Source organism: Chelmon rostratus, chromosome 7, assembly GCF_017976325.1.
Source record: "Chelmon rostratus isolate fCheRos1 chromosome 7, fCheRos1.pri, whole genome shotgun sequence".
Classification (NCBI taxonomy): Eukaryota; Metazoa; Chordata; class Actinopteri; order Chaetodontiformes; family Chaetodontidae; genus Chelmon; species Chelmon rostratus.
Window position 1 is genome coordinate 16,721,169 of NC_055664.1, and position 23,871 is coordinate 16,745,039.

The window sequence follows — 23,871 nt, forward strand, 5'->3', positions numbered from 1 at the left end:
TTAGCATGTTGTATTACACTAACTTGTATTAAAGCCAAAGTGTAAAAACAGCACATTGCAGTGTCATGGGCAGTTATGTGCCACACTATTTCCTGGCAAGGCCAGGTCACTTCCTGAAGTCTGTTTTTTTACACTGTGAAGAAGCCAGACAACCAGCACAAACAGGTAGTGCAGCAAATAACCCCTGTCAATTTTCTCCTCAGATTTTGTATGAATTAAACAAAGAGGATATAACATTGTGTGGCTCTGTTAAGCCAGGCTAGCTGTTTCCTCTTTTTCCAGCCTTTTCACTGAGCTAAATTAACCATCTATCAGTGGCAGCTTCATGTTTACTGCACACACATGACAGTGGTGTCTACTTTCTCATCTAATTCTCTGCAAGAAAACGTATTTCCCAAAATGTCAAACTCTTCCTCTAAGGATCTAAAAATTGGTTAAAGGACTTGTGATTCCATATCAGTATATAATTTATGTGACGTGCTTCACCTGCAGACCCTACGGAGTCCACCCCGTCAGTGCTGGACAGTTTCCAGTCCGGTGAGGTGCAGGTGGGGCACAGTGTGGAACTGCCCTGCATCGCATCCGGATACCCAAACCCCACCATCCGATGGCTAAAGGATGGGCGGCCATTACCGGCAGACTCCCGCTGGACGCGTCGCATCACCGGCCTCACCATTTCCGACTTGAGGCTCGAGGACAGCGGCAACTACATCTGTGAGGTCACCAACAGCTTTGGCTCCAAAGAGGTGACGGGTCACCTCAACGTCATAGGTGGGTAAAGGACTGAAGAGAGGTAGTAGACTAATAGAATACCAACATTCATGTCCCGCACGCGACAAAGCGTCACTGATCACTTTTTCTACCCCTCCTGACCTCCACTGTTGCACACTGACAACTACAGATGGAGCGAAAGAGTGAGATGGACAGAGGTAATGAATGTGATGTCAGGTCATGGACAGGCGCGATGGAGACATCATTTAAGCTCTGCTGGCTTTGCCCTGGCCCCCCACCTCCTACACGCCCCCCTCCAGCCCACTCTCGTCTGGGCCGAGCGTGAGCTTGATCTCTGAGGACGGCTTGTTCCCCCGCTGTGCTTTCAAACCTCAGCGAGGCCTCGCTAAAGCAACAGAGCAGAACAGCGGCCGTGCCAGCCCGTCGCCCTGTTTACCGAGGATGTGAGGGAGGGGAGAGAATTTCACAGTGCTGTTTGTATGAATGAAAGACATGAGGAGGAAGAGGTGGTGCGGATAGAGGAGGTGGCACACTTGTGGAGAGAATGGGGTGAAGGAGAGGAGGTGGAGGTGGAATTGGAGTGCGGTTGGGAATAGGGTGAAGTTAGTGGACACTGGACAGACTGGCCACAGGGCACATCATCGCACAGCCCACAAACCTCCTATGACAGGGCATAGAAGGTGGTAGAGGCGCACATTTGGATACACACTTACAGCACTTGTATTTATTGCCCGTGAAGAAAGTCTTACACATGCACTGTCGCTGCCTTACACACATTCAGCAGCCTCCAGCGCTTAACACCAGCTGCTTTATTGCTCACTGACATTTTCTCCCCTTTCTGTGTCTGTCTCGGTTTTCCTCCCTGCTTAGCGCGCGCACACCACACACACAAACACACACACAAACAAACACAAGCAATGGCAGAAATCGTGACACACAAACAACAAATCACAACACACCAATATATGATTTGTGTTGCTTGGCCAACGCGCCGTAGCTCAATTCAAATTGCATGAGAGAGGCCTGTATACACACCAAGTACTGTGCCTTCAATATTTAGGTGTGGCAGATACATTCTTTTATTAACTCCGCTCTACTGGTCCTCCTTCTATCTCCAGAGCCACTGCGGGTCACCTTGTCTCCCAAGAACCTAAAGACGGGGATCAGCAGTACGGTCATCCTGTCCTGTGCCGTCCAGGGCTCCCCCCACTTCACCGTGTCCTGGTACCGGAACACGGAACCCGTCCTGCCCGATCAGCACTTTTCCATCCAGGGGGCTCACAATGAGACATTGTTCATTTCCGCTGCACAAAAGAGACACTCAGGAGCTTACCAGTGCTTTGCCACGCGCAAGGGCCAGACTGCCCAGGACTTCTCCATCATACTGCTGGAAGGTGAGGACAGACTGGGCCCACCTTGTTGGTGCACAATCACGAGTCTAAGAAGGCTAAGAATGATTGGGTGTTTTTAATGAGACTACAAAGAGATCACACAATGCAGTGCAATGCACTCATACAGACATATGAAAGCATACAGTGTATACACACATATATGTCCTCATATAGTTGCGATTGTTCTTGAAAGCACACAGACTGATATGAGGTGTTGCTTTTCCATTTGGTTCACATTCACACCTCACACCTCTTGTCATGCTTCTCAGATGGCACACCCCGCATTGTTGCCTCCTTCAGCGAGAGGGTGGTAGTCCCGGGAGAGCCATTTTCCCTGATGTGCGCCGCCAAAGGAGCGCCTCCTCCCACCATCACCTGGACCCTGGACGACGAGCCTGTTGCCCGGGACCTGTCCCGCGTCAGAGCCAGCCAGTACACGCTGTCCGACGGCAGCACCGTGAGCCACGTCAACGTCAGCAGCCCGCAGATTCGCGACGGAGGAGTGTATCGGTGCGCCGCACGAAACTCGGCCGGTAGCGCCGAGTACCAAGCGCGCATAAACGTAAGAGGTGCCTGTCTACTTTTCAATATCAGTCATACAGAGGCTTCTCATAGCCTGACCCCTACCCCTACCCTGACCCATATCCTATCCTGTATCCTTCTATATCTCTACTTCTATCTCTGTATGTGTGTTTGCTCTCACATGCACTGATATAATTTTATTTTTCTCTTCTTCTTTTTTTTTTTTTACACACATATGTTAATTATCTGCAACTTTTTCAGGTGTTTTGGTCCTCCAGCAGCCCATATAGCATATGCTGTCTCTTTCATTCTGTCAGTCTTTTATGCAGTCTGTCCCCACAAGCTTACAGTTCTGTGGTCTCAGAGACTGTAGCTCTGCAGATGTGCCCGTGAGAGCGCACATATACCTACATATGAACACACAAAGAAAGCAAATACACCTGCTGATCCACCTTCTGTACATACCTGCAAATACCCTCCCATGCACACACATAGATGATTGCAGGCAGACAAAATGTTAAAAGGGAGAGATTGTAGCTTAACATATGGAGAGAGAGAGAGAGAGAGAGAGAGAGAGAGCAGCTAAAGGAGAGGATGTGAGACAAATGGATGAAGAAACTTTAGAAGAGAAAGAAGCAGATGGCCAGAGATGGAGGGAAGAGAGAGAATAGATGAAATGAGAGAAGAGGAATGATGAGGAGTGCTAGTGTCTGGTGGGGGGAGTGATGGTGAACTCTGGTGACAGGACTGGTGATGTCACTGTCGTCGGAGACAACAAGGATGAGGAGTGACACCGATGGACAGGGCTGTATCTCTGTCTACATCGCTCTCCCTCTCTCTCTCCCTCTCTCTCTCCCTCTCTCTCTCTCTCTGAGATGTGTAGTTGTGACATGTGAGTCTGCTCTAAGGAGACATGCCAGAATGATCATTGGAGTGAGAATGAGCGCCATTGCCAGAGAGCTTCATGTGCACATGCAGCACAAATCGACACAAATACAGCCAATACACGCACACACACGGACACACACATGCATAACTACATACGAAAAAGCAGTAACACACTGGTATGCTTATCCACTCACTGAAATGCGATACACTCCGTTTGGGGCCGACAGTAAAGATACCAAGCCACCTAGACATAGTTGAACCCACGTGCACGTGCGTACTGTATTCGTGTTTGTGTGTGGCGGCGCGAGCTGGTGCGTGTGTGTGTGTGTGTGTCTGTGCAACGGTGCTACTGAATAATACATCTTTCACTCGTCAGAACTTCAAAGCTCAGCGCACGCTGAGAAAGGGAGGAAAGCGAAAGAGAGGGAGAGAAGAGAGGGTAGGAGGGCTGGAAGGAGAGACAAAAACAAAGATACAGGATGAACAATGGTGAGAAGGTCAGAGAAGAAGTGACGGATGATTGAGTGATAGCTCTCAGTGGCTCCCAGTCATGCTAAACACATTCTGTGTCCGTCTGACTGTCTGCCTGCCTGCCTGCCTGCCCACAGCCTTCAGTCTCTGTCTTCTGGCAATGATACACAGCCAACATATTGAAGCAGTCAAGCTTTATTTTTGTTATGTTTTTGTTTTTTAGGACATCATTCACAGTCATTTTGTTCCAGTTGGTCTACCAATCACGTCTTGTGGTCACTATTTCTCAGTCTCACAGCCGTGTTCACAACTGAAATGCTAACATGTTCATTAGTTAAAACACAATGGATAATGCACAGTGAATAAAAAGTGCATTGCACATATGTAGACACCAACAATCCATGATTATCTGTGAAAGCTGATTAGTTCTCCACTGGAGGGCTGCAACACAGCCAGGATCCTGCAGGTCCTGCAGCACTCAACACAAATATGGCAGGGGGCAGCAAAACAGAAAATTAATAAATGAAAATACAGCATGATACTCTGTTATTACTGGGCTTCACCATCCGTGTAAATGCACTACCTTCCAGTAAATGGAAAGCCTTTAAATAAAGTTAAGTGTCAGTTTAGTTTTCCTGTTTCACCCACTCACTTTCCCTCTCTTTGTTACTCTCTTTTTAGACAGCTTGAGTCAGTTACATTAAATGCTGTTTTTTTTAAATGTCAGTAACATTAAGTGAAATTGCCATCACTAATCCAATCTGACCCGTAAACAGGAGCATTATCGCTGCTGCTCTGAAGTCGGGCATTCCTGTATTGCTGCGTTTGGTTTGTGTTTGTTAGTGGGGGGGGGGGCGAACTATCAGAGAAACAGGGACATGATCCAAAACATGTCCATCCACTTTTTTTTGTTCCTGCTGCCCATACTGAAGCTTTCTAACTTTTAAAAATCACTGGATTATCTTCAGTTCACATCTCATAATGGTATCTTACAGCTGAGTATCTGTATTTCTTTAGACTTAAAACGACCCGCATGTGTCTGGAACAGGCTGAGCAGGTTTTCATGAGAAAACAGTTGCGTGTGGGTGGGCAGCGGTGGGATGTCTCATCTGGGCAGTAATGGTCAGAAATTGTGCAGGAGTGTGCAGGTACTTCTCCAGAAACGCTGCTTTTTAACATCAAGACATTCTAACCTCTCTCTCTACACCCCTACATGCTTTTTTTCCTCTTCTGTCCCTTCCTTTCTCCCCAATTCCCCTCCCGATCACCCCTCCCCTTTATTCCTAAAATTCCACGACCTGCTTCTGACACCATCGACTAATGATCTTCTTCTTTTTTCCCCTTCTCTTTTCTTCCTCTCTATCTCTCTCCCTCTGCCCATCAGGTCCTCCGAGGATTCGGCCTATGAAGAACATCACTGCAGTGGCAGGAAGAAACACTTTCATAAACTGCCGTGTGATTGGTTACCCTTATTACTCAATCAACTGGTACAAGGAGGGGCTTCTGCTGCCTGACAACCATCGCCAGGTGGGGTTCGCTTTTTTCATTTCTGCCCCAAAACAATAAAAATCTATCAAAACTTATGTCCCACACAGCATTGTTTAACATGAATATACAGTATGTGGATGCATCTATCCTATACGTATACATATAACAGTGTTCTGTACACTGTGCATCCTATACACCATAAAGAGTATTGTTAAAGGCTCCTTCAGTGCTTCTTTGATGATATAAATTACTATTTTTCAACTGATCATATAGTCTTTTTTCACAGCTTTACAGATAAACACTATAAATGTATATTAAAAAATGAATAGTTTAATCTCTAGTGTCAGTCCGTGTACTGAAAGACCTGTGAACTCGATGTGGGAACAGTAGTCCAGCTATATTTCTGTATGGCAGATATGCCTTATAGAGTGATTTTTCATATAACACTTCCACATGTGATACGTTCATATAAAAGAGGGGATGAGACATTTATGCTCTCAAGCCAGTGTAATGGATGAAACTCCATTTTATTGTTTATGCATTACTCTACATTTTGCTTTATTGAACTTATCAATAGAGAAACAAATAAAGCAACAAAGCATTGCTCGGCATCATCTCACCGAGCATGTGCCGTCACTGAATGTAACGCAGCTCGTGTCTGTTCAGGTGGTGTACGAGAACGGGACTCTGAAGCTCAGCGACGTCCAGAAGGGGATGGACGAGGGGGCCTACGTCTGCAGCGTGCTCATCCAGCCACAGCTCTTCATCACGCAGACTGTCTATGTCACTGTCAAAGGTCAGTCGCGTAGAGTTTCACAGGTGTTTATTTATGGCTTGGATGTCTCTGAAAGACCATACAGAGCACAGCAGTTTGGGGTATGCCAAAGAGGTGGACTGTACTGCAAGTCAGATGACACATATAGTTGTGATTTAAGTCTAGCCTTGCTTTACTGGGTTAACTCTGAAAAAAATTCTGAATGTGAAAGAGGGGGGATTGTAAGAGGGATGGAGCGTGAGTAAGACTGGTTTGCAGCAGGAGGATGTGAGCGAAACATAGCGAGAGGAGAGAAGAAAGCTGTATGCGTTGCCTCTAATAACCCCTGATTAAGGGGCGGAGTAGCCCAGTGCGCTCTCTCAACCACTCAGCAATTACATAGAGCAGGAGTGCTATTGTATAAGGTTTGTGTGTGTGTGTGTGTATGCGCGCGCGCCATTAGCATGCATATGTGTGTATGTGTGTTCTGTATATATTCTGCATGTCACCTTGTATGTTATTTCGCTCCGCTCTCTGCGGTGATAGCGTGACATGTTTGTTTTAGGAAGTTGTCGAGCGTGAGTGTGGGTTGCGTGCGTTTCGACTTGACATTAGCAGATGTGTGCAATTTGTGGTGGTCTTCGCAGTGTTTGCGTGCACACGGGGGGCGTGCACGTGCTGCGCGTGGGCGTAGGTATGTGCTTGTATGAATGTGTGCTCGTCATGTCTCTGATTTAATTAGATGAATTTTAACGAGGCCCAGATTAAATCCCCCAGATGTCTCAGCTGTAACCCCCCCACCACCACCACCACTACCATCCTCTCCTCCTCCCCCATTTCCAAACCACCGCCATCACCTCCGCCGCTCTCCATAGCAACACCGTTCTTCCCCCTGCGGATGGGGCTCTAATTAGAGCAGCTATTATGGGCTGGCTTTAGCAGGGCAGGGTGGGTTGAAGTGGAGGGGTTGGCAGGGGGCACGGGCGGCTGCAGAGTGAGTAGTGGGCTAGTAGGCCAGGCTGGGGGGGTGTGGAAGCTTTGAGGGTCCAGGCTTAGATGACAGACTGAAGAAATCAGACAGGAAGATGGACCGCTAGTTTACCAAATCAGCCTGTCAGGTGAAAATAACACATTCTGAATCCATCTCGCTCTCTCTTTCTCCCCCTCCTCTGTATCTTCCTCGCCCCACCTCGTCTCCCTTTACGTCACTCACTCTCCCACCTCGTGTCCTTTCGATGCCCCCGAAACATCAAATCTGTGTGTCTACCCATATTCTGCCTGGTTCTTCACATCTGACTTTCTCTCTTTTCTCTATCCTTCACTTATTCATATCTGCCTCAAATCTCTGTCTTCACCTCTTATTCACCCCGCTCATTTAAACAACCCTCTAACTGTTTTCATTCATCTTTTTTTCTTTATTTCCATTCCCTCCTTGCTTTATTCTGTCTTCTCTTTATCTACCCTTTATTTCACCCTGTTGCCTGTCCTTGCCTTCTTCTTTCCCCGCTCTCCTTTTCGTCATATATTTCCTTGACTTGATCTGCCTGCTCTATCTCTTTTCCTTATCTTCTTTTATCTCATTTCACTATTTTCCCCTTAACTACTTTGTCTCCACTGCATCTATTCTATTGCATCTATTCTATTTACTCTCCCTTCCTCTCTACCATCTTGCACTCTATGCTCTCCTTCCCTCTCCTCTCCTGCTCACTCCTCCATCCTCCCCTCCTCTTCCTCTCTCAGTTCCTCCACTGATCCAGCCGTTTGACTTTCCGCCGACTTCCATCGGTAAATTGATGTACATCGCCTGTGTGGTGTCGTCTGGAGACATGCCCATACGCATCACGTGGCGCAAGGACGGCCAGGAGATCGTGCCCTCCTCGGGCATCACCATCGACACAAAGGAGTTCATGAGCTCCCTCCAGATATCCAAGGTGTCGCTCAAACACAATGGCAACTACACCTGCATTGCCAGCAATGATGCTGCCACCGTCAGCACAGAAAGGCAGCTCACAGTTACAGGTAAGACAGGAGGGGGCAATGAAAGTGATATTTAGAAAGGCTTGAAGCAACAGTGGCTGATATATCCTGACTCTTTGTCCTTTGTATGTGTAAGGCCCCCACAACACTTCCCCTTCACTTCCCATAATGCAACTCGGTAGCATATTTAATTAGACCCCCCCTGCCTAGTAAAAACCCACATACCCCACATAACATTACAAAGTACATTTACTCAAGTATTTGTCAAGTATTTATTAGGGGTTGGACCTCTTGTATTTGCCAATGTTCTTCTTCTTCTTTCTCCTCCTCCTACTGCCGTCCCATGCATGAAAATAAGCAAAATTTTGTACATAACTAGGTGCAGTCTTCTGCCAAACTCCCTGACTGAATGTCTGACTCTGGTCTGTAATCAGCTGTTACATGCAACTCTGTGATTGACATGTCGTATTGTAGACAATACGGATTGAACATCTTACATCTACTCAGGCATTGTGTCGTGTGGATTAGAGACACATGACTTCAAGTTGAATGATCATTTTGGTCCAAACAGTTCTGCTGTTGGACTCTTTTGTATTCCTGATTTACTTCCTCTTCCTTGTTTCATCTTCCTCCTCTACCTTCATTTTTCTCTTCTTCTTCGTCCTCCTCAAAAAGCCAGGCCCAGACTTACTGCTGAACAAAAGCTAGATATACACTTGTTGTACTTGCAGAATATGATACTTTTTCCTTCTCATCCACCACCTTTGACTTAATTACTTTTAATTGACTTAATTGTCACGTTGCAGATAATATTTTACATGAAGAAAAGTTTATGAAATTCAAAAGTTTATGATTCATTCTTGAAATTAAACCAGCGCTTCCAATCCATCTGGGTTCGTCACCCTTGCCCTTATGAAAAAGCCCTTCTCATGTATGAGACAAGTATTTCACGAAAACAGATTGGAGAACATATAGTAGCTAAAACTAGCCAAACCAGCTGCAGCATTAAACTGCTACATGTGCATTGATGGATCAGTATTAACATATAATATGTAATAAGTAGAATTATCAGTCACAGGGATATTTTTCTGCAGAAACAGTGCATTTTACTGATTGTGCTTTTACCTGAGTCTGACTTTGAATGCAGGACTTTTACTAGAAAATGGGGTATTTTTACATTATCTTACTGGTACTTTTACTAAAGTAAGTGGTCTAAATCCTTTGTCCATCACCAAAAATTGATGAAATTGTCCCTTTGACTGGATCCTGAATTTAATAGACTTGATTATAATGAACCCAGCAAATGAAAAGTGCTGTTGATCATGTTTTGACTGGAAGTCTGACCGTGCAGGAAATGTGAAATATGGTTCCAGTGTGGGAAAGAAGTCTTTTTATGAACTTCTCTTCTGCTCTTTGTCTAGTGCCTCCTCGGTTTGTCGTGCAACCCAACAACCAGGATGGGATCTATGGGAAGGCAGGGATCCTAAACTGTTCTGTTGATGGATACCCTCCTCCTAAGGTCATGTGGAAGCATGCCAAAGGTACACTAGGTACATGACCCATCTTTCATTCTTTATCTATGTACTGTGATACGTCTCTGTCGGCTTTTCTTTGGCCATTATCACATTCATAGGTCCATGCTACCTGTAGTAAATTTGATTAAAATGTAGGGATCATCAGTGACGGTACAATTCATCATAATCTTCTCTCTCTTTCTGTCCAGCGGGTATTGGGAATCCGCAGCAGTACCACCCTGTGCCTCTGACGGGCCGTATCCAGATCATGAATAACGGCTCTCTACTCATCAGACATGTCCTGGAAGAGGATCGTGGCTTCTACCTCTGTCAGGCCTCCAACGGCGTGGGCTCAGACATCAGCAAGAGCATGGTCCTCACCGTCAAGAGTGAGTATCCGAACTCGCATGGGCTAACGTGGCAAAGTTTTTCATGGCACAGGTGACTGCAGTGAGGCAGTCTTGGATGCTCCAGTGCTCCTGCTTTATCAGTCATAACGCACACACACTCGCTAACTATGTCAAATCAATGGGCCAGCTCGCGCTGCTCTCCCTGTGCTCCGTGGACATGAACGCACACTCGTACGTGCACACCGATGAACCGGTGGAGCAAAGGTGACCGTGGCCATTAGAGCAACACAATAAATAGCAGTGAGAGAGAGAAGTGTGTTTGTGTGCGTTTGCTTGTGTGTGATAGGCAGTGAGAGAGCGAGCGATTGATCTTTTGACTCTTGGGATCTGTCTACAGACCATCAAAAACACTTTGAGCTTAATCATTATCTGCAATCAATCTCTCCATCCAGCCCTCGCTGTCAGTAACACCCTGTGTAATGCGATGTGAAAATGCATGGGGAAAACGTGTATGTGCACACACACGCAGGCTGTCAACATCAAGTATGGCATGTAGTAGTAGCACGCAGTACCATGACCTTACAATACAGCTATACTCACAAAACAGATGTTAGCGCTTTATCTCTGGCTCCTTTTGACACACAGACACATATAAGCAGGTGCACATAAATACAGCTACTAGTTTCACCATGTTCTATCACAGGATCGCCCCCCCCCTTTCTCCCCCTCTCTCCTCTTCTGGTGTTAGTGTTATTGATTGAACCGTTCCTCTCCTCTGCCTCCCTCAATTCTGTCTGTTTCGCTCAGCGGAGAGGGAGGAAAAGAGGAAAAGAGGGAGGGTGAGATGAATAAGTGATGAAAACAAAACACCAGAACCCTCCTCAGATCGGTATTGTGCGTGCGTGCGTGCATGTGCGTTGGCCATAGAAGACTGAGTGTGTGAGTGGTCTTGTGTATAGAGCGTGCACAAAGGTAGAGTGTATCGTTTTCGCCTCTTCATTCACCTAGACCCCAGTGTTAACTATTGGAGAGTGAGAGCAGAGGTTTATTGACTTTACCTCATTGACCATAGCTCTTCATAACTCTCCTGCAGTGGAACTTGGCTACTCTGGACTCCACCTTTTTAACCGCTAGCTGTCCTGGCCGCTCGTTCACTCCTTTCTCTCTTTCTTCCTAAAACCTGCTTAACATCCACCTGCTCTTTCTTTTTCCTTCTCCCTCCTCTCCCCCTGCCTTCTAATATCCCTCTCATCAATCTGTTTGCTGTCGCCGTTTCTCCCTGCTTCCCCTCAATTTGTCCTCACCCTCTCTTCATCTTACACTCCATTTCCCTTCTCCTTCCAGTCCCAGCGATGATCACCAGTCACCCCAATACCACCATGGCTAAGAAGGGTCACGTGAAGGAGCTGAACTGCACAGCCAGGGGAGAATGGCCCATCATCATCCGCTGGGAGAGAGGCGACACGGTCATTGACCCTGACCGCAACCCCCGGTACTCCATTACCACAAGTCCCAATGAGAAGACGGACGAGGTGTTGTCCACACTCAAGGTAAGAAACACTTGAAACACATTAAGACAGCAGTGTCTTTATGGTCCTTACTCAGCTGACAAATTGATTCATTTTTCTCTTTTTGACATTTCTCTTCTGTCTGTTTGAGCTTTGTTTTTATGAGTCAACGTACAATGTGCAAAGCTGTGAGCTGTGTGCTGTTTGTTACCTGAAGTTTGTGGAATAAAGGTCAGATTAAGCAGAACCCTGATCCTCATCCCAGGGAGGTGCAAGTGTGAATATACAGCAGCCTAACATGTGGTGCCAAAAAAGATGATGTCTCCTTTAAAATGAAATCCAAGTTTCTGGACATACCAAAAGGCAGCATGTCATGTTTCTGCTCTACTACATCATGTTGGTCTACCTCTACTGCATTAAAATGTGAGGTGCTTCAAGCGATATGTTTACCAGATTCAGAGAAACAATGGGGATGATGCATAGATTTATTTACTGGTTAAACCATGTATATATTTAAACCATAGAGTATATAAAAAACACGGATGTAGTCTCCATGACATCACCCATAATTTTATGAAGAGCCATTGTGAAGCTCAGTGACGGTGGCTCCAGCTGTCGCCATCTTAGCATTGCCTGACTCTGCCAAACTCCTGGCTAATACAACAAAACAATTGGCATAATTTTAATCATCATCATGAATGTCAATTAGCTATAGAGCCCAAAACCGTTTTCTTACCAGGCTCTAACCGTTTATTTCTGCTTTAAAATTGGGCCTTTTATTATGGGGTCTATGTGTATTGACTCGCTTTTGGTACTAGTGGCCATTTGAGGAACTGCAGATTTTGGCTCTTCATTTTTCAGCCGCAGAGGTTAATTTAAACCTGCAGTACAGAATTGTTTTCTTCTGGCAGTGAGAGTAATTACACAAATGTTCCATGCTCCATATGCTCTGCAATACTCCCAGTTGCAGTAGCCCACACCGTCACTGCTGTTGCTACCTCTTTCAGCTCTGGCAAACCAATCATTGCTGGTTGATCTAAAACACATTGCTACCAGCGCACCAGAGCGGTAATGTCGCCACAGACACCAGATATAAAAACCTCAGTATCCTGTGATATACAGAGATTTACCTGCGTGATAGGCTGAATCAGTATTATGTGAAATCAATTATCAAGGGCTTGAATGTAACATTCGTTCTTTTACATATGAAAGTCCTGCAAGGCACAGGCAAAACATGGTTGCAGAGGTCTATGATGATGTATAGGACACGCACAATGACATTTTTCAAGCAGATGGATGGCAAAAAGGTGAATCTTGACGCCCAAAATGCACTGTGTCACAAGATTAGTGACACTTCCGCTATTGCACCTCTCCTCCCAATGCAATGCACGGTGAGTCACCTAAATACCAAACAGGCATGGCAGAGGAAAAACTCTCGCCGGGCCACTTCTCCATCACAAAGCTGTGCTTTACACAATTTGCCTGAACAAAGATGGAGTTGTTTGTCTCTGTCATATTCTCTTTCTACCTCTCCCCCCACAGCTAAAGCCAGCAGAGCGTGAGGATTCAGTCTTCTTCTCCTGTCATGCCATCAACTCGTACGGAGAAGGACGAGGCCTTATCCAGCTCACTGTGCAAGGTAACCATTCCTGTATAAACGCAGCAACTTTCCTCTTTATATTGATTAAAAGCTACGCAAATCTTCCCTCTTTCCATCCAGAAATATTACCCTTTAGGTGCTACCTTGTGCTGCTTTATCTTGCCTCCCTCCCTTTGTTCACTCCCTTTCTTTATATCCTCAGAGCCCCCAGACCCTCCGGAGCTGGAGGTGCGAGAAGTGAAAGATCGCAGTATGAATCTCCGGTGGACACAGAGATTTGATGGAAACAGTGTCATTACTTCTTATGATATAGAGTATAAGAACAAGACAGGTAAGTATAAAGCATGTTCTTAATTTAGCAGAACATGAAGATATCAAAGTGAATAAAGTTCTTTTCTTTATTTGAATCACTATAGAACAGGCTGAAATTGACTGGCTAAATGCTACATCTCTCAACATCTTTCCTGTGGAAAGATTATAGGGAAAAACTAAGACTTGTTTTTGCCAGATTCCTGGGAGCTGAAGCATGCCACTCGAAACATCTCCCCCACCAACAACCAGGCCAACATAGTGGACCTTCACCCTGCCTCCGTCTACAGCATCCGCATGTACTCCTACAATGCTATAGGCAAGAGCGAGGCCAGTAAGGAACTCACCATCAGCACAGAGGAAGCACGTAAGTATCTTAGCAGCACTGCTTTGTACTAACGTGAATGTGAGCAAATATTTCCCCTTTGCTTGTTGCATTAGCCGCTGCATCTGTGCCCTGTCCTTGAATAAGTATTTTGTATTGAAAGTCCATCTCAATGAAACTGGGGGTTGGGGGACCCTTTACTCCCGAATAGTTAAGGGCCATGAGACTTACTGGAAACATGAATGCCACAGATTATTTGTTGACATTAGTGAAATGCCTCTGCCTAAGCCCCTCTGTGTCTCTCTCGCTCTCTCTCTGCAGAGCCAGATGGTCCTCCCATGGAAGTGATCCTGCAGCCGGTGACCTCTCAGAGCATTCGGGTCACCTGGAAGGTGAAGTATTAGAGTAGCCTTCTGAACAGCTCTGTGCTGCTCCTGAGATTTGTTTATGTGTTATCTCACTGTATCAAATTTTGCTGCTTGCAAAGTAACCTAATGTTTGTTGTCCTGATTCCCCTTGGATGCATTTAGTCCTTGGAGTTGGCTAAATACTCATGCGCTATTCGGATGGGAATAGATGATTCTGATGTCTTCTTTTTGTTTTCCAGGCTCCCAGGAAGGAGCTGCAGAATGGAGTGATCCGGGGTTACCAGATCGGTTACAGAGAGAACGGCCCGGGCAGCAACGGCCAGTACAGCATTGTGGAGATGAAGGCCACCGGCGACAGTGAGGTCTACACCCTAGACAACCTGAAGAAGTTTGCCCAGTATGGTGTGGTTGTCCAGGCCTTCAACAGAGCTGGCACAGGGCCATCTAGCTCAGAGATCAATGCTACGACACTGGAAGATGGTGAGGATCACAATAAACGACACATGTATGAAAAGAGTTAGCATTAAGAGAAATAGGTTAAACAACATGGTTCATTGTATACAGTGTGAGAGCAAACTGTCAGACCTACTGTATGAAATATCATCCTCTCTCTGCTTTGGCTTTGATTCACAGTTGCACTTTTTCTGTTGCCATTGTTCTTTTGGCGTCCTCGCTGTCTGATCTGTGTCAAATCATGCCATGCTTTGTAACCTAAAATTACTACATTCTCTCTATTCTTTAAACACACGGATGAATGTTGGCTGCTGGAATCCAAACGCTTTTACAAATACCAAGGACACACATCGTCTCATTCATACACGCGCACATTCAGCAGCACTGCAGAGAGGGCCGAGTGATGCGGAGATACTGCCATGCATCCTGATGGCTAGCGGGTAGCTGGGCCAAACATTCAGTGAGTGAATAAACGAGTGAATGAACTGCAGAAGCACTTAGGGAGCAAAAACCTCCTCCCAGGCTGCACAATCCTGCCCAAAGTTTTGACATTAATCTCACCTGCATCTGGTTGTGAGTGTGCAAGGAAATGCACATAATGAGAGACAGTCATCGGATGCATGTGCCAGATTTTTTTAATCATTCAGGCGAGTGCATTAGTAGCAAAATAGCGGAAACTCAGTCTTGCGACGATAAGAAATCTTTCAAAAAACACATATGAACCAAAAACTAACCTCTTGTCAGATCCAGTTGAAATCTGCAAACACGTTTCGAGAAACAAACAAATGCAGCCGAAAACATCCACCAAGCAAGTATTGCAGGGAGTCACCGTCTAGATCCATATTTTGAATCACGAAAACAGGAACATTTTTGAAGCATGAGTGATCACTCTTGTTCTGATAGTTAATATATGTGAACTTGGAGGTAGTCTTGTGGGAAAGTAAAGCGGTAGGACAGTGGACCGCCAGACTTCATTTAGTTTGTTTGTGGATTTACAAAGACCATAATCTACCAGGCAATGCAACTTTTCCTTTTATTCATTACTTGTGAAGCAGTATTTTCTAAACGAGCCGCATTAATTGACTTTTGGCCACAAAGGAGTAGAAGAAATCCACAATGAGCTGACAGATGTGAACACAAAACCTCTAATAAACACATCTGTAAAAGAAAAACTTTGATACAGTTTTTTTCTGTTTTTTTTCTCTCTAATCTTTAGTGATGATTCATCTGTATATTGCGCATCTGACAATTTTTCCAGTACATGCCATCTCTCTTACTCTTAGATACATCATCCACAGCTTTTCTCCAAATACAAACAAGTACACACACACACACACATAAACACACGTCACATACATACTTGTCCACCCAGTGAACAATTGGCTGAGCCCCATTGGTCCAGAGCAGACAGAGCCCTCCAGTTCTTCCCTGTGGCTGTCACCGTGGCGACAGTGATATTGATGGCCATTATGATAATAGTGATAACAACAAGCATACTAAAAATAATTATAATTAGCTTGTCTCTCTGTCTGCCTCTCTCTCTCTCGTTCCCTCTGCTAGCTTCCTGCTGTAATTATCCACAGCTGAGCGCATTGTCTCTCTGCTCCCTCTTTTCATCTTTTTCTGCCCTTCCCTTGCTCCCCTTGCTTTTAACTCTCTTCCTCCCTTCCTCCCTTCTTCCTCTGCCCCTCCATCTCCTCCCCCTCTGTAGCCCCAGTCCACAACTGCGTTTCATTATGTTCCTATATTCCCCATCTTTTGTTTCTCCAAACTTATGCACTTATTTATGGATGGCTATTTTGATTTATTATGCTTTTTCTATTCTCCCCTCATTTATCTGCCATCCGTCATCTGTTTAACCCTACGGAAGCCCTAATGCTGATTTAGAGGCACTTGAAGCTGCTCGCCTTTTTGTTCCCGTCCTCTTTCAATCCTTATGTCTCTCCTCTGGTAAAGGTGTGACTGTAAAGGGAGGAACTGGGCTGTGTTTTGTTGCCTTCTAATCATTTAGACGTGGAGCCTGTAGGTTTATTCATGCAAAACCCTGTTTCAGTTTTCTAATCCTCCTCTCTCCTTTCCCTCCCTTCCTCCATCCTCCTCCCCACCTCCTCTCTCTTCACCAGCTGCAGAGAAATTCCCTGGTGGACTTGGCCCAATCTCTCTCTTTTTTCTTTGCTCTCCGTCTTTCAGTCGCCTCTCCTCCTTCCTCTCTTCCTGCCCCTCCTTCCCTCACAAGTTGACTTCTGTTCATAGTCAACAGTGTGCGTTATTCAAAGCCTGAAAGACTAATGGTCAGCGGTAGCCAATAGAAGAGACACCTGGACTGGCAGAGACAGAAGGAGGCTTGTGCAGAGAAAGAGAGACGGTGGTTGTAGAGATGGTCCTATACATCAGGCTGGACGCATGTCATGATTTTTATCTATCGCTAGCCTGTTTACTCACTTCAGGTTTGATATGGAAATGCCTTTTAGGGTAGAGAGAGTTTATTTATTTATTTAAAAGCCAGCCAGTGCAGACCTGATTTTGAGACAATGGCAGCCTTTGCTTTGACATAAAAAGCACAATTAACCAACCGCAATATGAACCAGTCCTTACAAACTCCCACTGTGCAGCTAAACTTTGCTCAGAACTTTAAAAATATTCCTAGATAACAAATGTGTCAGACTTACTTTGGGGTAAATGTGTGTGAAATTACACAAAATACTTCCATTTGTTGGCATGTTGCAGCCATGAGAAACACAGACTTGGGTTTGAATATTTCCCTCAGTAACTTTCAGTGAAGATTTGGAACCACTTAATGAAGAATATTTCATTGCCAGGCTGATTTTTCGAACCTTGAAGCTACTTAAAGTTGAATTTAAAAGCCCTTAAACCTCCTCGACCTGCTGGAAGGCCAGATACCAAAGATACCAAATGTGAACTTGAGAAGGCACGTTAAAAACATGCACAAGACATTAAGAATATTGGTTTTGTTTAATGCAATTCAGTGTAAACTTCACACAGTTTCAATGTAGAGCTGGAACAAGCTGATAAAGAATATATATGTGGTATTGCCACAGTGTGGAATAAGATCATTTTCAAACATTGAAGCTACTTAAGGGGTTAAAGGAAACTAGATATTAGGTGATTAAAGAATTTCTGCATTCATCAAACAAATTGCGAGCTGTTCTTTTCTATGTAATTAAACTTAAATACAACCAGTTAGTAGAGCGAAGATACAAGTTTTAGCTTATCTCACCCTTTCTCTTCCCTCTCTCGGTTTGTCTTCAGTGCCCAGCCAGCCTCCTCAGAATGTGCGAGCCATTTCCGTAACATCAGACGAGGCAGTGATCACATGGGCCGAGCCCCCCAGGATGACGCTGCATGGCGTACTGAAGGGATATCGTGTCGTGTTCTGGGCCGTCTTCCCGGACGGAGGTGAGTGGAGCGCGTCTGTTGTCTTACTCATATCACAAGTAGCATCTCAGGCCTTGGTCTGAACATCTCTCTGTCCTCTTTATTTCTCAGAGTGGGGTGAAATGCAAAACATCACAACCACCAAAGAGCAGGTGGAGCTCAGAGGCCTGGAGAAGTTCACCAACTACAGCATCCAGGTGCTGGCCTACACCCAGGCTGGAGACGGGGTCCGCAGCAACGTCCTCTACATCCAAACCCGTGAAGACTGTGAGTCCACATTTTAGCAAATCTTCCCACACACAATGACCTGACCTTCAATAATATGTTGTTTGCTTTGACCACACCTTTGGGGCAGGTCTAAGGGTTTTTGTTCTTGGTTTAGGCTGCAGTGTGGGAGGCAGAGAGCCAGGGGGGGGGTAGAGGGGGGTCTTTGTAAGGCTGAGGTTGCTGATTAAAGCCTCTTTGTGCTCTGATGTGCCATTACCAGTGCTAATGAGAATTAAGAAGCCAAAAAGTGTGTGTGTGTGGTTAAGGAGCCTTAGGGTGTGGGTCTGTGCGTGTGAATGTTTGGAGGTGTCGGCGGGGGTTAAGTGTGTGTACATGAGTACAATGTCTTAGCGTTGGTAGGCGCGCGTGGGTGCATGTGTGTGTTCATGCGCTATTGTTTGTGTGCAAGTCTAGATCAGCGCCCAGCACAAGGAGAGGGATTAATTCTTTGTGGCTTAAAGAGAATTAATTTTGTGCTTACACTGGCGGGCTGTGGATTACATCCGTATCCGCCTCTCCTCTCCCTCCCTGGGGCCAGGCAGAGGAGGAGGCAGGCGTCTGGAGATGGAGAAAATGAGGGAGAGAGGGAGCACAGGAGAGAGTGAGGGGAGGCGGCGCAGGAGGGGGGGGGAGAAATTCTAAGAAGTGTCATTTCAGAAAAGGCCTTTATTCTCTGTTCCCCACTATGTCTCCATTTTATGAGCTGGCTTCGCTGCGATAGCTCTTCAAATATGTGTGTTGCGTTAGTCTTTGAGTGTGTGTGCATGCACGCGCGTGTGTATGTGTGTGTGTGTTTATCAGGGGCAAGCTGAGTGTCTCTTTTTCCCTGATGCGAGTTGACACTGTGTCCAGGGGCAACCTCTTCACATACGTTCAACATTCTCCGTCTCTCTCGGCCTCTGCCTTCCCTTTGCCCTCAGTTCTGTCTGCAGCATATGGAAACGTGTTTGCAGTGGAATTGTGCAAGCAGACAGTTCTCAGCCTGCCCTCCTCTGCCTCTGTCTCCTAGACACAAAGACAGTAAGCAAAAGCAGCAAGGAGGAGATTCATTATTCAGTTCTTTATTGTGCTCTTTCCAAGACAGCATTTGGTTGCTTGGAATATATATATGTGTGTGTGTGTGTGTGTGTGTGTGTGTGTGTGTGTGTGTGCGTGTGCGCGTGTGTGTTTTAAGTTGTGTCTGTTGCTCCCAGGATGTTCCGACCTTCTAGGTGTTCATAGTCCTCTATGTTACAGCAAGAAACAAACAATATTTGTTCAACTCTGGTGATCTTAAAGTTGTTAAAGTTGTCATCTTAACCCTGACAAGAACGAATGCATCAAAATAATCCATGAATCCCTGGTAGATCATTGGCCGCAGTGCACCAATGCTAACACTTAAGATAACCCTCCTGGTTTTCCCTGGAGTTACCTTGTTTACATTAGACTGATTTGAAGACAGAGTGGCCATAACTACAATTAGCATAGAGATGTGAATGATCTTTTTAGTAGCAGTCAGTATGCAAAGAAGTCGCTGGTCAAGTAAGTAATAATGCACATTAAGTTGCCCATATGGCAACATGATACATGAGCGCGGGTTGATAGTGTGGACGTTCCAGGTGGGTACAGGTGCGGAATACATGCAGCAAACAAAGGGAAAGAGAGGTTGTGTGCATTAGGGCTGCAACTAAACAATATTTTCATTACTGATTAATATGCAATCTTCTCAATCAATTGTTTGGTCTATAATATATCAGAAACAAAAAAGCCAACCTATTCAAACTGCTTGTTTTGTCAAGAGACAGTCAACCCCAAGATTGATAATTAGAAGAAGTTGAAGTTGATCCGCTTATAATTTCCAGAATTGTAATTCGCGTGCACACTGTATATTGCAATCTAAATGGTCTGATAAAGACTGTGATGATCAGAATGGGACTTATGGCAGCTTGCAGTATTTCAAATAACAGGCCTACATGAGGCAGAGTTGAAAAATTACACTCCAGAAAGAAAGAGGACCTCTTATTTTCCGGTGTGTTATTTTCCTTTTCTTTTTCACGGGCATTATCACTGGAAGGAACACTCCTTCTAATTAACCCAAGAAATTGTAATGGGTACCTGCTCAGCCTGCCATGTGACACTGCATGAAGCACCACCGTTTGTCCAACTAAACATTTGTCTTGAAAATCACAGCGTGAGGAAGATTGTAACAGTACTTAACATGTTAGCTAGCTATACAATTACGCAAAATTGCAGGCTAAGGTATATGAAGTAAAGTGTTTGGTGGGTACACATGTATGTTTTTGGGGTTTGTGTTTTAATCATTTAACAACAACACCAAATTAGCAAATCTCCCAAAAATCGGTGTGCACCCTTAAAGCCATTTATTCTGTTTACTGCCCATACAGAAGTATCAGATTTTACTCTGCCCTCCATTTCTCTCCCCTTATGATTCAGACCCCGGACCCCCAGCTGGCATCAAAGCTGTGCCCTCCTCCGCTAGCAGTGTCGTGGTGTCCTGGTTACCCCCTCACAAGCCAAATGGAATCATCCGCAAGTACACCATCTATTGCTCCAGCCCAGGGTCGGGCCAACCGGTGAGTCGCAAGAGGGGTGCAGAGAGTTTCAGGATTGAGAAGTGAATGAAAGAGGAAATGGGGAAAGAGGACCATCTAAACATGGCTGGTGATGAAGGGGACATGATCCTTTTTTAATGCAGAATGCAGCTTCTGTTATGCATTTCATACGATGCTAAGATAAAAGAGAACTCATTTAATTATGACGATCTGCATTTTGTGTGTTTGTGAATATGTGTGTGTGTGTGTGTGTGTGTGTGTGTGTGTGTGTGTGTGTGTGTGTGTGTGTGTGTGTGTGTGTGTGTGTGTGTGTGTGTGGTCTAGTGCTGCAGTCTCAGCAAGATGTGTATGTGAAATGAGCTCTCCTCATACCGCAGTGTGTGTGCGTGCAAGCTCACCCTCCAGCCGCATTTGCATATCTGCGTCTCATCACGTTGCCAGGACAACCTCATCTGTTCATCAACGAGGGCAGAAAACAAGCCGACAGCAAACACACACACTCTCACTTACGAACAGGCACACACACACACACACAAACACACACTCATGAATGTATCACACAATGCGTATAGAGGTACATATATGGACCTCAAGTTTTTATGACAGTGTGCTTTCAAAAGCAAGAAATACATCATGCACACACACACACACACACACACACACACACACTCCCACTTTATAAATGCACCTATCTAAAAATATACATGCATCTTCTCCTTAGTCTCTATCTATCTATCTATCTATCTATCTATCTATCTATCTATCTATCTATCTATCTATCTATCTATCTATCTATCTATCTATCTATCTATCTATCTATCTATCTATCTATCTATTCCTTTCAGTCTCTCTCTCCGAAGCCCCCATGCAGAGTTCGGGATGATTACTATGTAAATGAGTGCGACTGGAGAGAAGGAAGGAGGGATGGGGGGGTCAGACACACCGCGCGGGGAGTACTTTTGTTCCTCTTTTCATTATCTCGCTCTATCGTTCCCCGGATCACCGCTATCTCCACGCTGGAGGAATATTTTAATATCCGTTACAGCAACACACACTCTGTCACTCCTTCCTCCCTTCCTCCCAACACCTACCCACCCACCCATTCATCTATCCGTCCGTCTGTCTGTCCGTCCAAGCAGCCATACGTCTGCCTGCGGTGGAGAGCGTAGAGACAAATGTACGAAGAGGAGGAGGAGGAGAAGAAGAAGACACTAACATACGTGAGAGTGATGGGGGGAGAAATGCAGAGAGGATGTAAAACAGAGGGGGGTACTGGTGGATAGATGGAAGGAAAAGCAAGGAGTGGGCCAACAGATGACAGGGAGATGTGGAAAGGGATGGGGAAATGAAGAGAGGGATGAGGAGCGATGGCAGGAGGACAAGGGAAGGATGGCGCAGTGGGGTAAAGGATAGGCAGGGAGGAAAATACAGAAAGGATGGAGACAGGAGGGATGGATGATGAACAGGGAACACAGGGAAGCAATAAAAAGCCCAGTGGATTCCTGCATGACGGCCTGCTCATAAATGTGAAAAACAACATGAATACTGGAATCTATTTGCCCAGAATAAATCGCTCTGCAGACAACAACCCAGCAGGCTAGGACAGAGCTCAGCAACGCTGCAGTGTCTTCGCAGGTTTTTACAGGTCTGCTGCGTTTACTGACTCTTCAAATCATTTGACACTCCTATTGCCGTCCTTATTTCATCTGTGCATGGGCGCCTGTCAGTCAGAAATGCAAGTCAGTGTCAAACTGTAATAAAACATGTGATTTAGGGGGCGACAGTGAATAGTAGGTGCAACCTTGCAGCGTGTGTGTTAAATCTGTGATTGTGTTTTTTTTGTTTGTTTTTTTTTATTTTCAGTTCATATTCAGAGTGTGTGTGCGTGTGTGTGTATACACCTGGGTGTTGGCATACCTAAGGAGTAGATGAAGAGTAGGAGTTGAGGGAATAAGGGTATAATTGGTGGGTTGGTGAATAGTGACTGGCAGGCAGTAAAAAAAGAGAGGCTCTGTGTGTGTGTGTGTGTGTGTGTGTGTGTGTGTGTGTGTGTGTGTGTGTGTGTGTGTGTGTGTGTGTGTATTGAGGGGACAGTGATATGTATATGTCTAGACAGCAGACACATGGCTGGGTTAAACACACTGCAATTACACATCCACCTCCAGGTCATGTATGCCACTGCATGTGTGTGTCTGTGTGTGTCAGTATATTTATGTGTGTGTATTTGTGCTTGTTTGTGTGTATCCAGTCCTCCTTCTCTGCCTGTTTATTGGACTCCTCTCCTCTCCACTCCTCTCCTCTCCGTCATTGCTGATGCCTGCAGTAGATAGGCCTCATTAGTGTTTGACTGTTCATGATATCTCTGACTGACTCATTTGTCTGTCCCCCATTGTCTTCCACTGTCTCATATCTCTGTTTGCCCTCCCTGAGGAGAACAGAGGAGGAGAGGGAATGGGCTTGACTCCCCCCCAACCTCCAACCCTCACATCTCTCCCCCTCTCTCTCCTCCAGCGTTCACCTCCCATCCTCCCTCCTTCCAGCTCCATTCTTCCACACAGCTTTTTTGGCATATCATAATATAATATGCCCCAGAACCTCCGTACTTTCATCCCCATCCTCCTTTCTTTTCCTGTAGTGCTGACTCGAGGAGAGAATACAAGGCTTGGCTCACATTAGAATGATGTTCACTCAGTCCTTCACATTACGTCTGCCTCTCCGGTGAAGTGACAAAATGATCTCGTCTTTGGCATCCCACATTTTACTTTGTGCTCCTCAGCTCATATGACACGATGCAGAATTTGCGACAGAGAGATGTTTGTTAGCAGAACAGAAAAAGGAAAATCTTTAACGTGCATTCTTCAGGAAATATAGAAAATATGTTACAAAATTCAAATTTTTTTTGAGAATATTTTTAATGCAATAGTGCTATTTCTACAAAACCTTACATGGGAAGCAGCATCAGAAATGAGTTTTTAGCCTATAGCACATTAGATGATTCATATAAGA

The 23,871-nt window shown here is 45.3% G+C and overlaps 1 protein-coding gene across 2 annotated transcripts in view; it reads left to right on the top strand.

The window, feature by feature from the left end:
• The window catches only part of LOC121608830 (Down syndrome cell adhesion molecule-like protein 1 homolog), a 97,223-nt gene that overhangs the window by 59,260 nt on the left and 14,092 nt on the right, over window positions 1–23,871 (top strand). The window contains exons 5-21 of one of the 2 annotated variants that reach the window (XM_041940218.1): window positions 493–771; window positions 1,851–2,126; window positions 2,393–2,692; window positions 5,389–5,531; window positions 6,159–6,288; window positions 7,987–8,265; window positions 9,645–9,773; window positions 9,947–10,126; window positions 11,432–11,637; window positions 13,138–13,234; window positions 13,398–13,526; window positions 13,704–13,871; window positions 14,151–14,221; window positions 14,437–14,677; window positions 17,921–18,067; window positions 18,158–18,313; window positions 20,747–20,886. In XM_041940218.1, the coding sequence (XP_041796152.1) occupies window positions 493–771; window positions 1,851–2,126; window positions 2,393–2,692; window positions 5,389–5,531; window positions 6,159–6,288; window positions 7,987–8,265; window positions 9,645–9,773; window positions 9,947–10,126; window positions 11,432–11,637; window positions 13,138–13,234; window positions 13,398–13,526; window positions 13,704–13,871; window positions 14,151–14,221; window positions 14,437–14,677; window positions 17,921–18,067; window positions 18,158–18,313; window positions 20,747–20,886 (3,071 nt within the window). The remainder of the gene's footprint in view (window positions 1–492; window positions 772–1,850; window positions 2,127–2,392; window positions 2,693–5,388; window positions 5,532–6,158; window positions 6,289–7,986; window positions 8,266–9,644; window positions 9,774–9,946; window positions 10,127–11,431; window positions 11,638–13,137; window positions 13,235–13,397; window positions 13,527–13,703; window positions 13,872–14,150; window positions 14,222–14,436; window positions 14,678–17,920; window positions 18,068–18,157; window positions 18,314–20,746; window positions 20,887–23,871) is intronic. The other variant, XM_041940220.1, reaches the window with a different exon arrangement.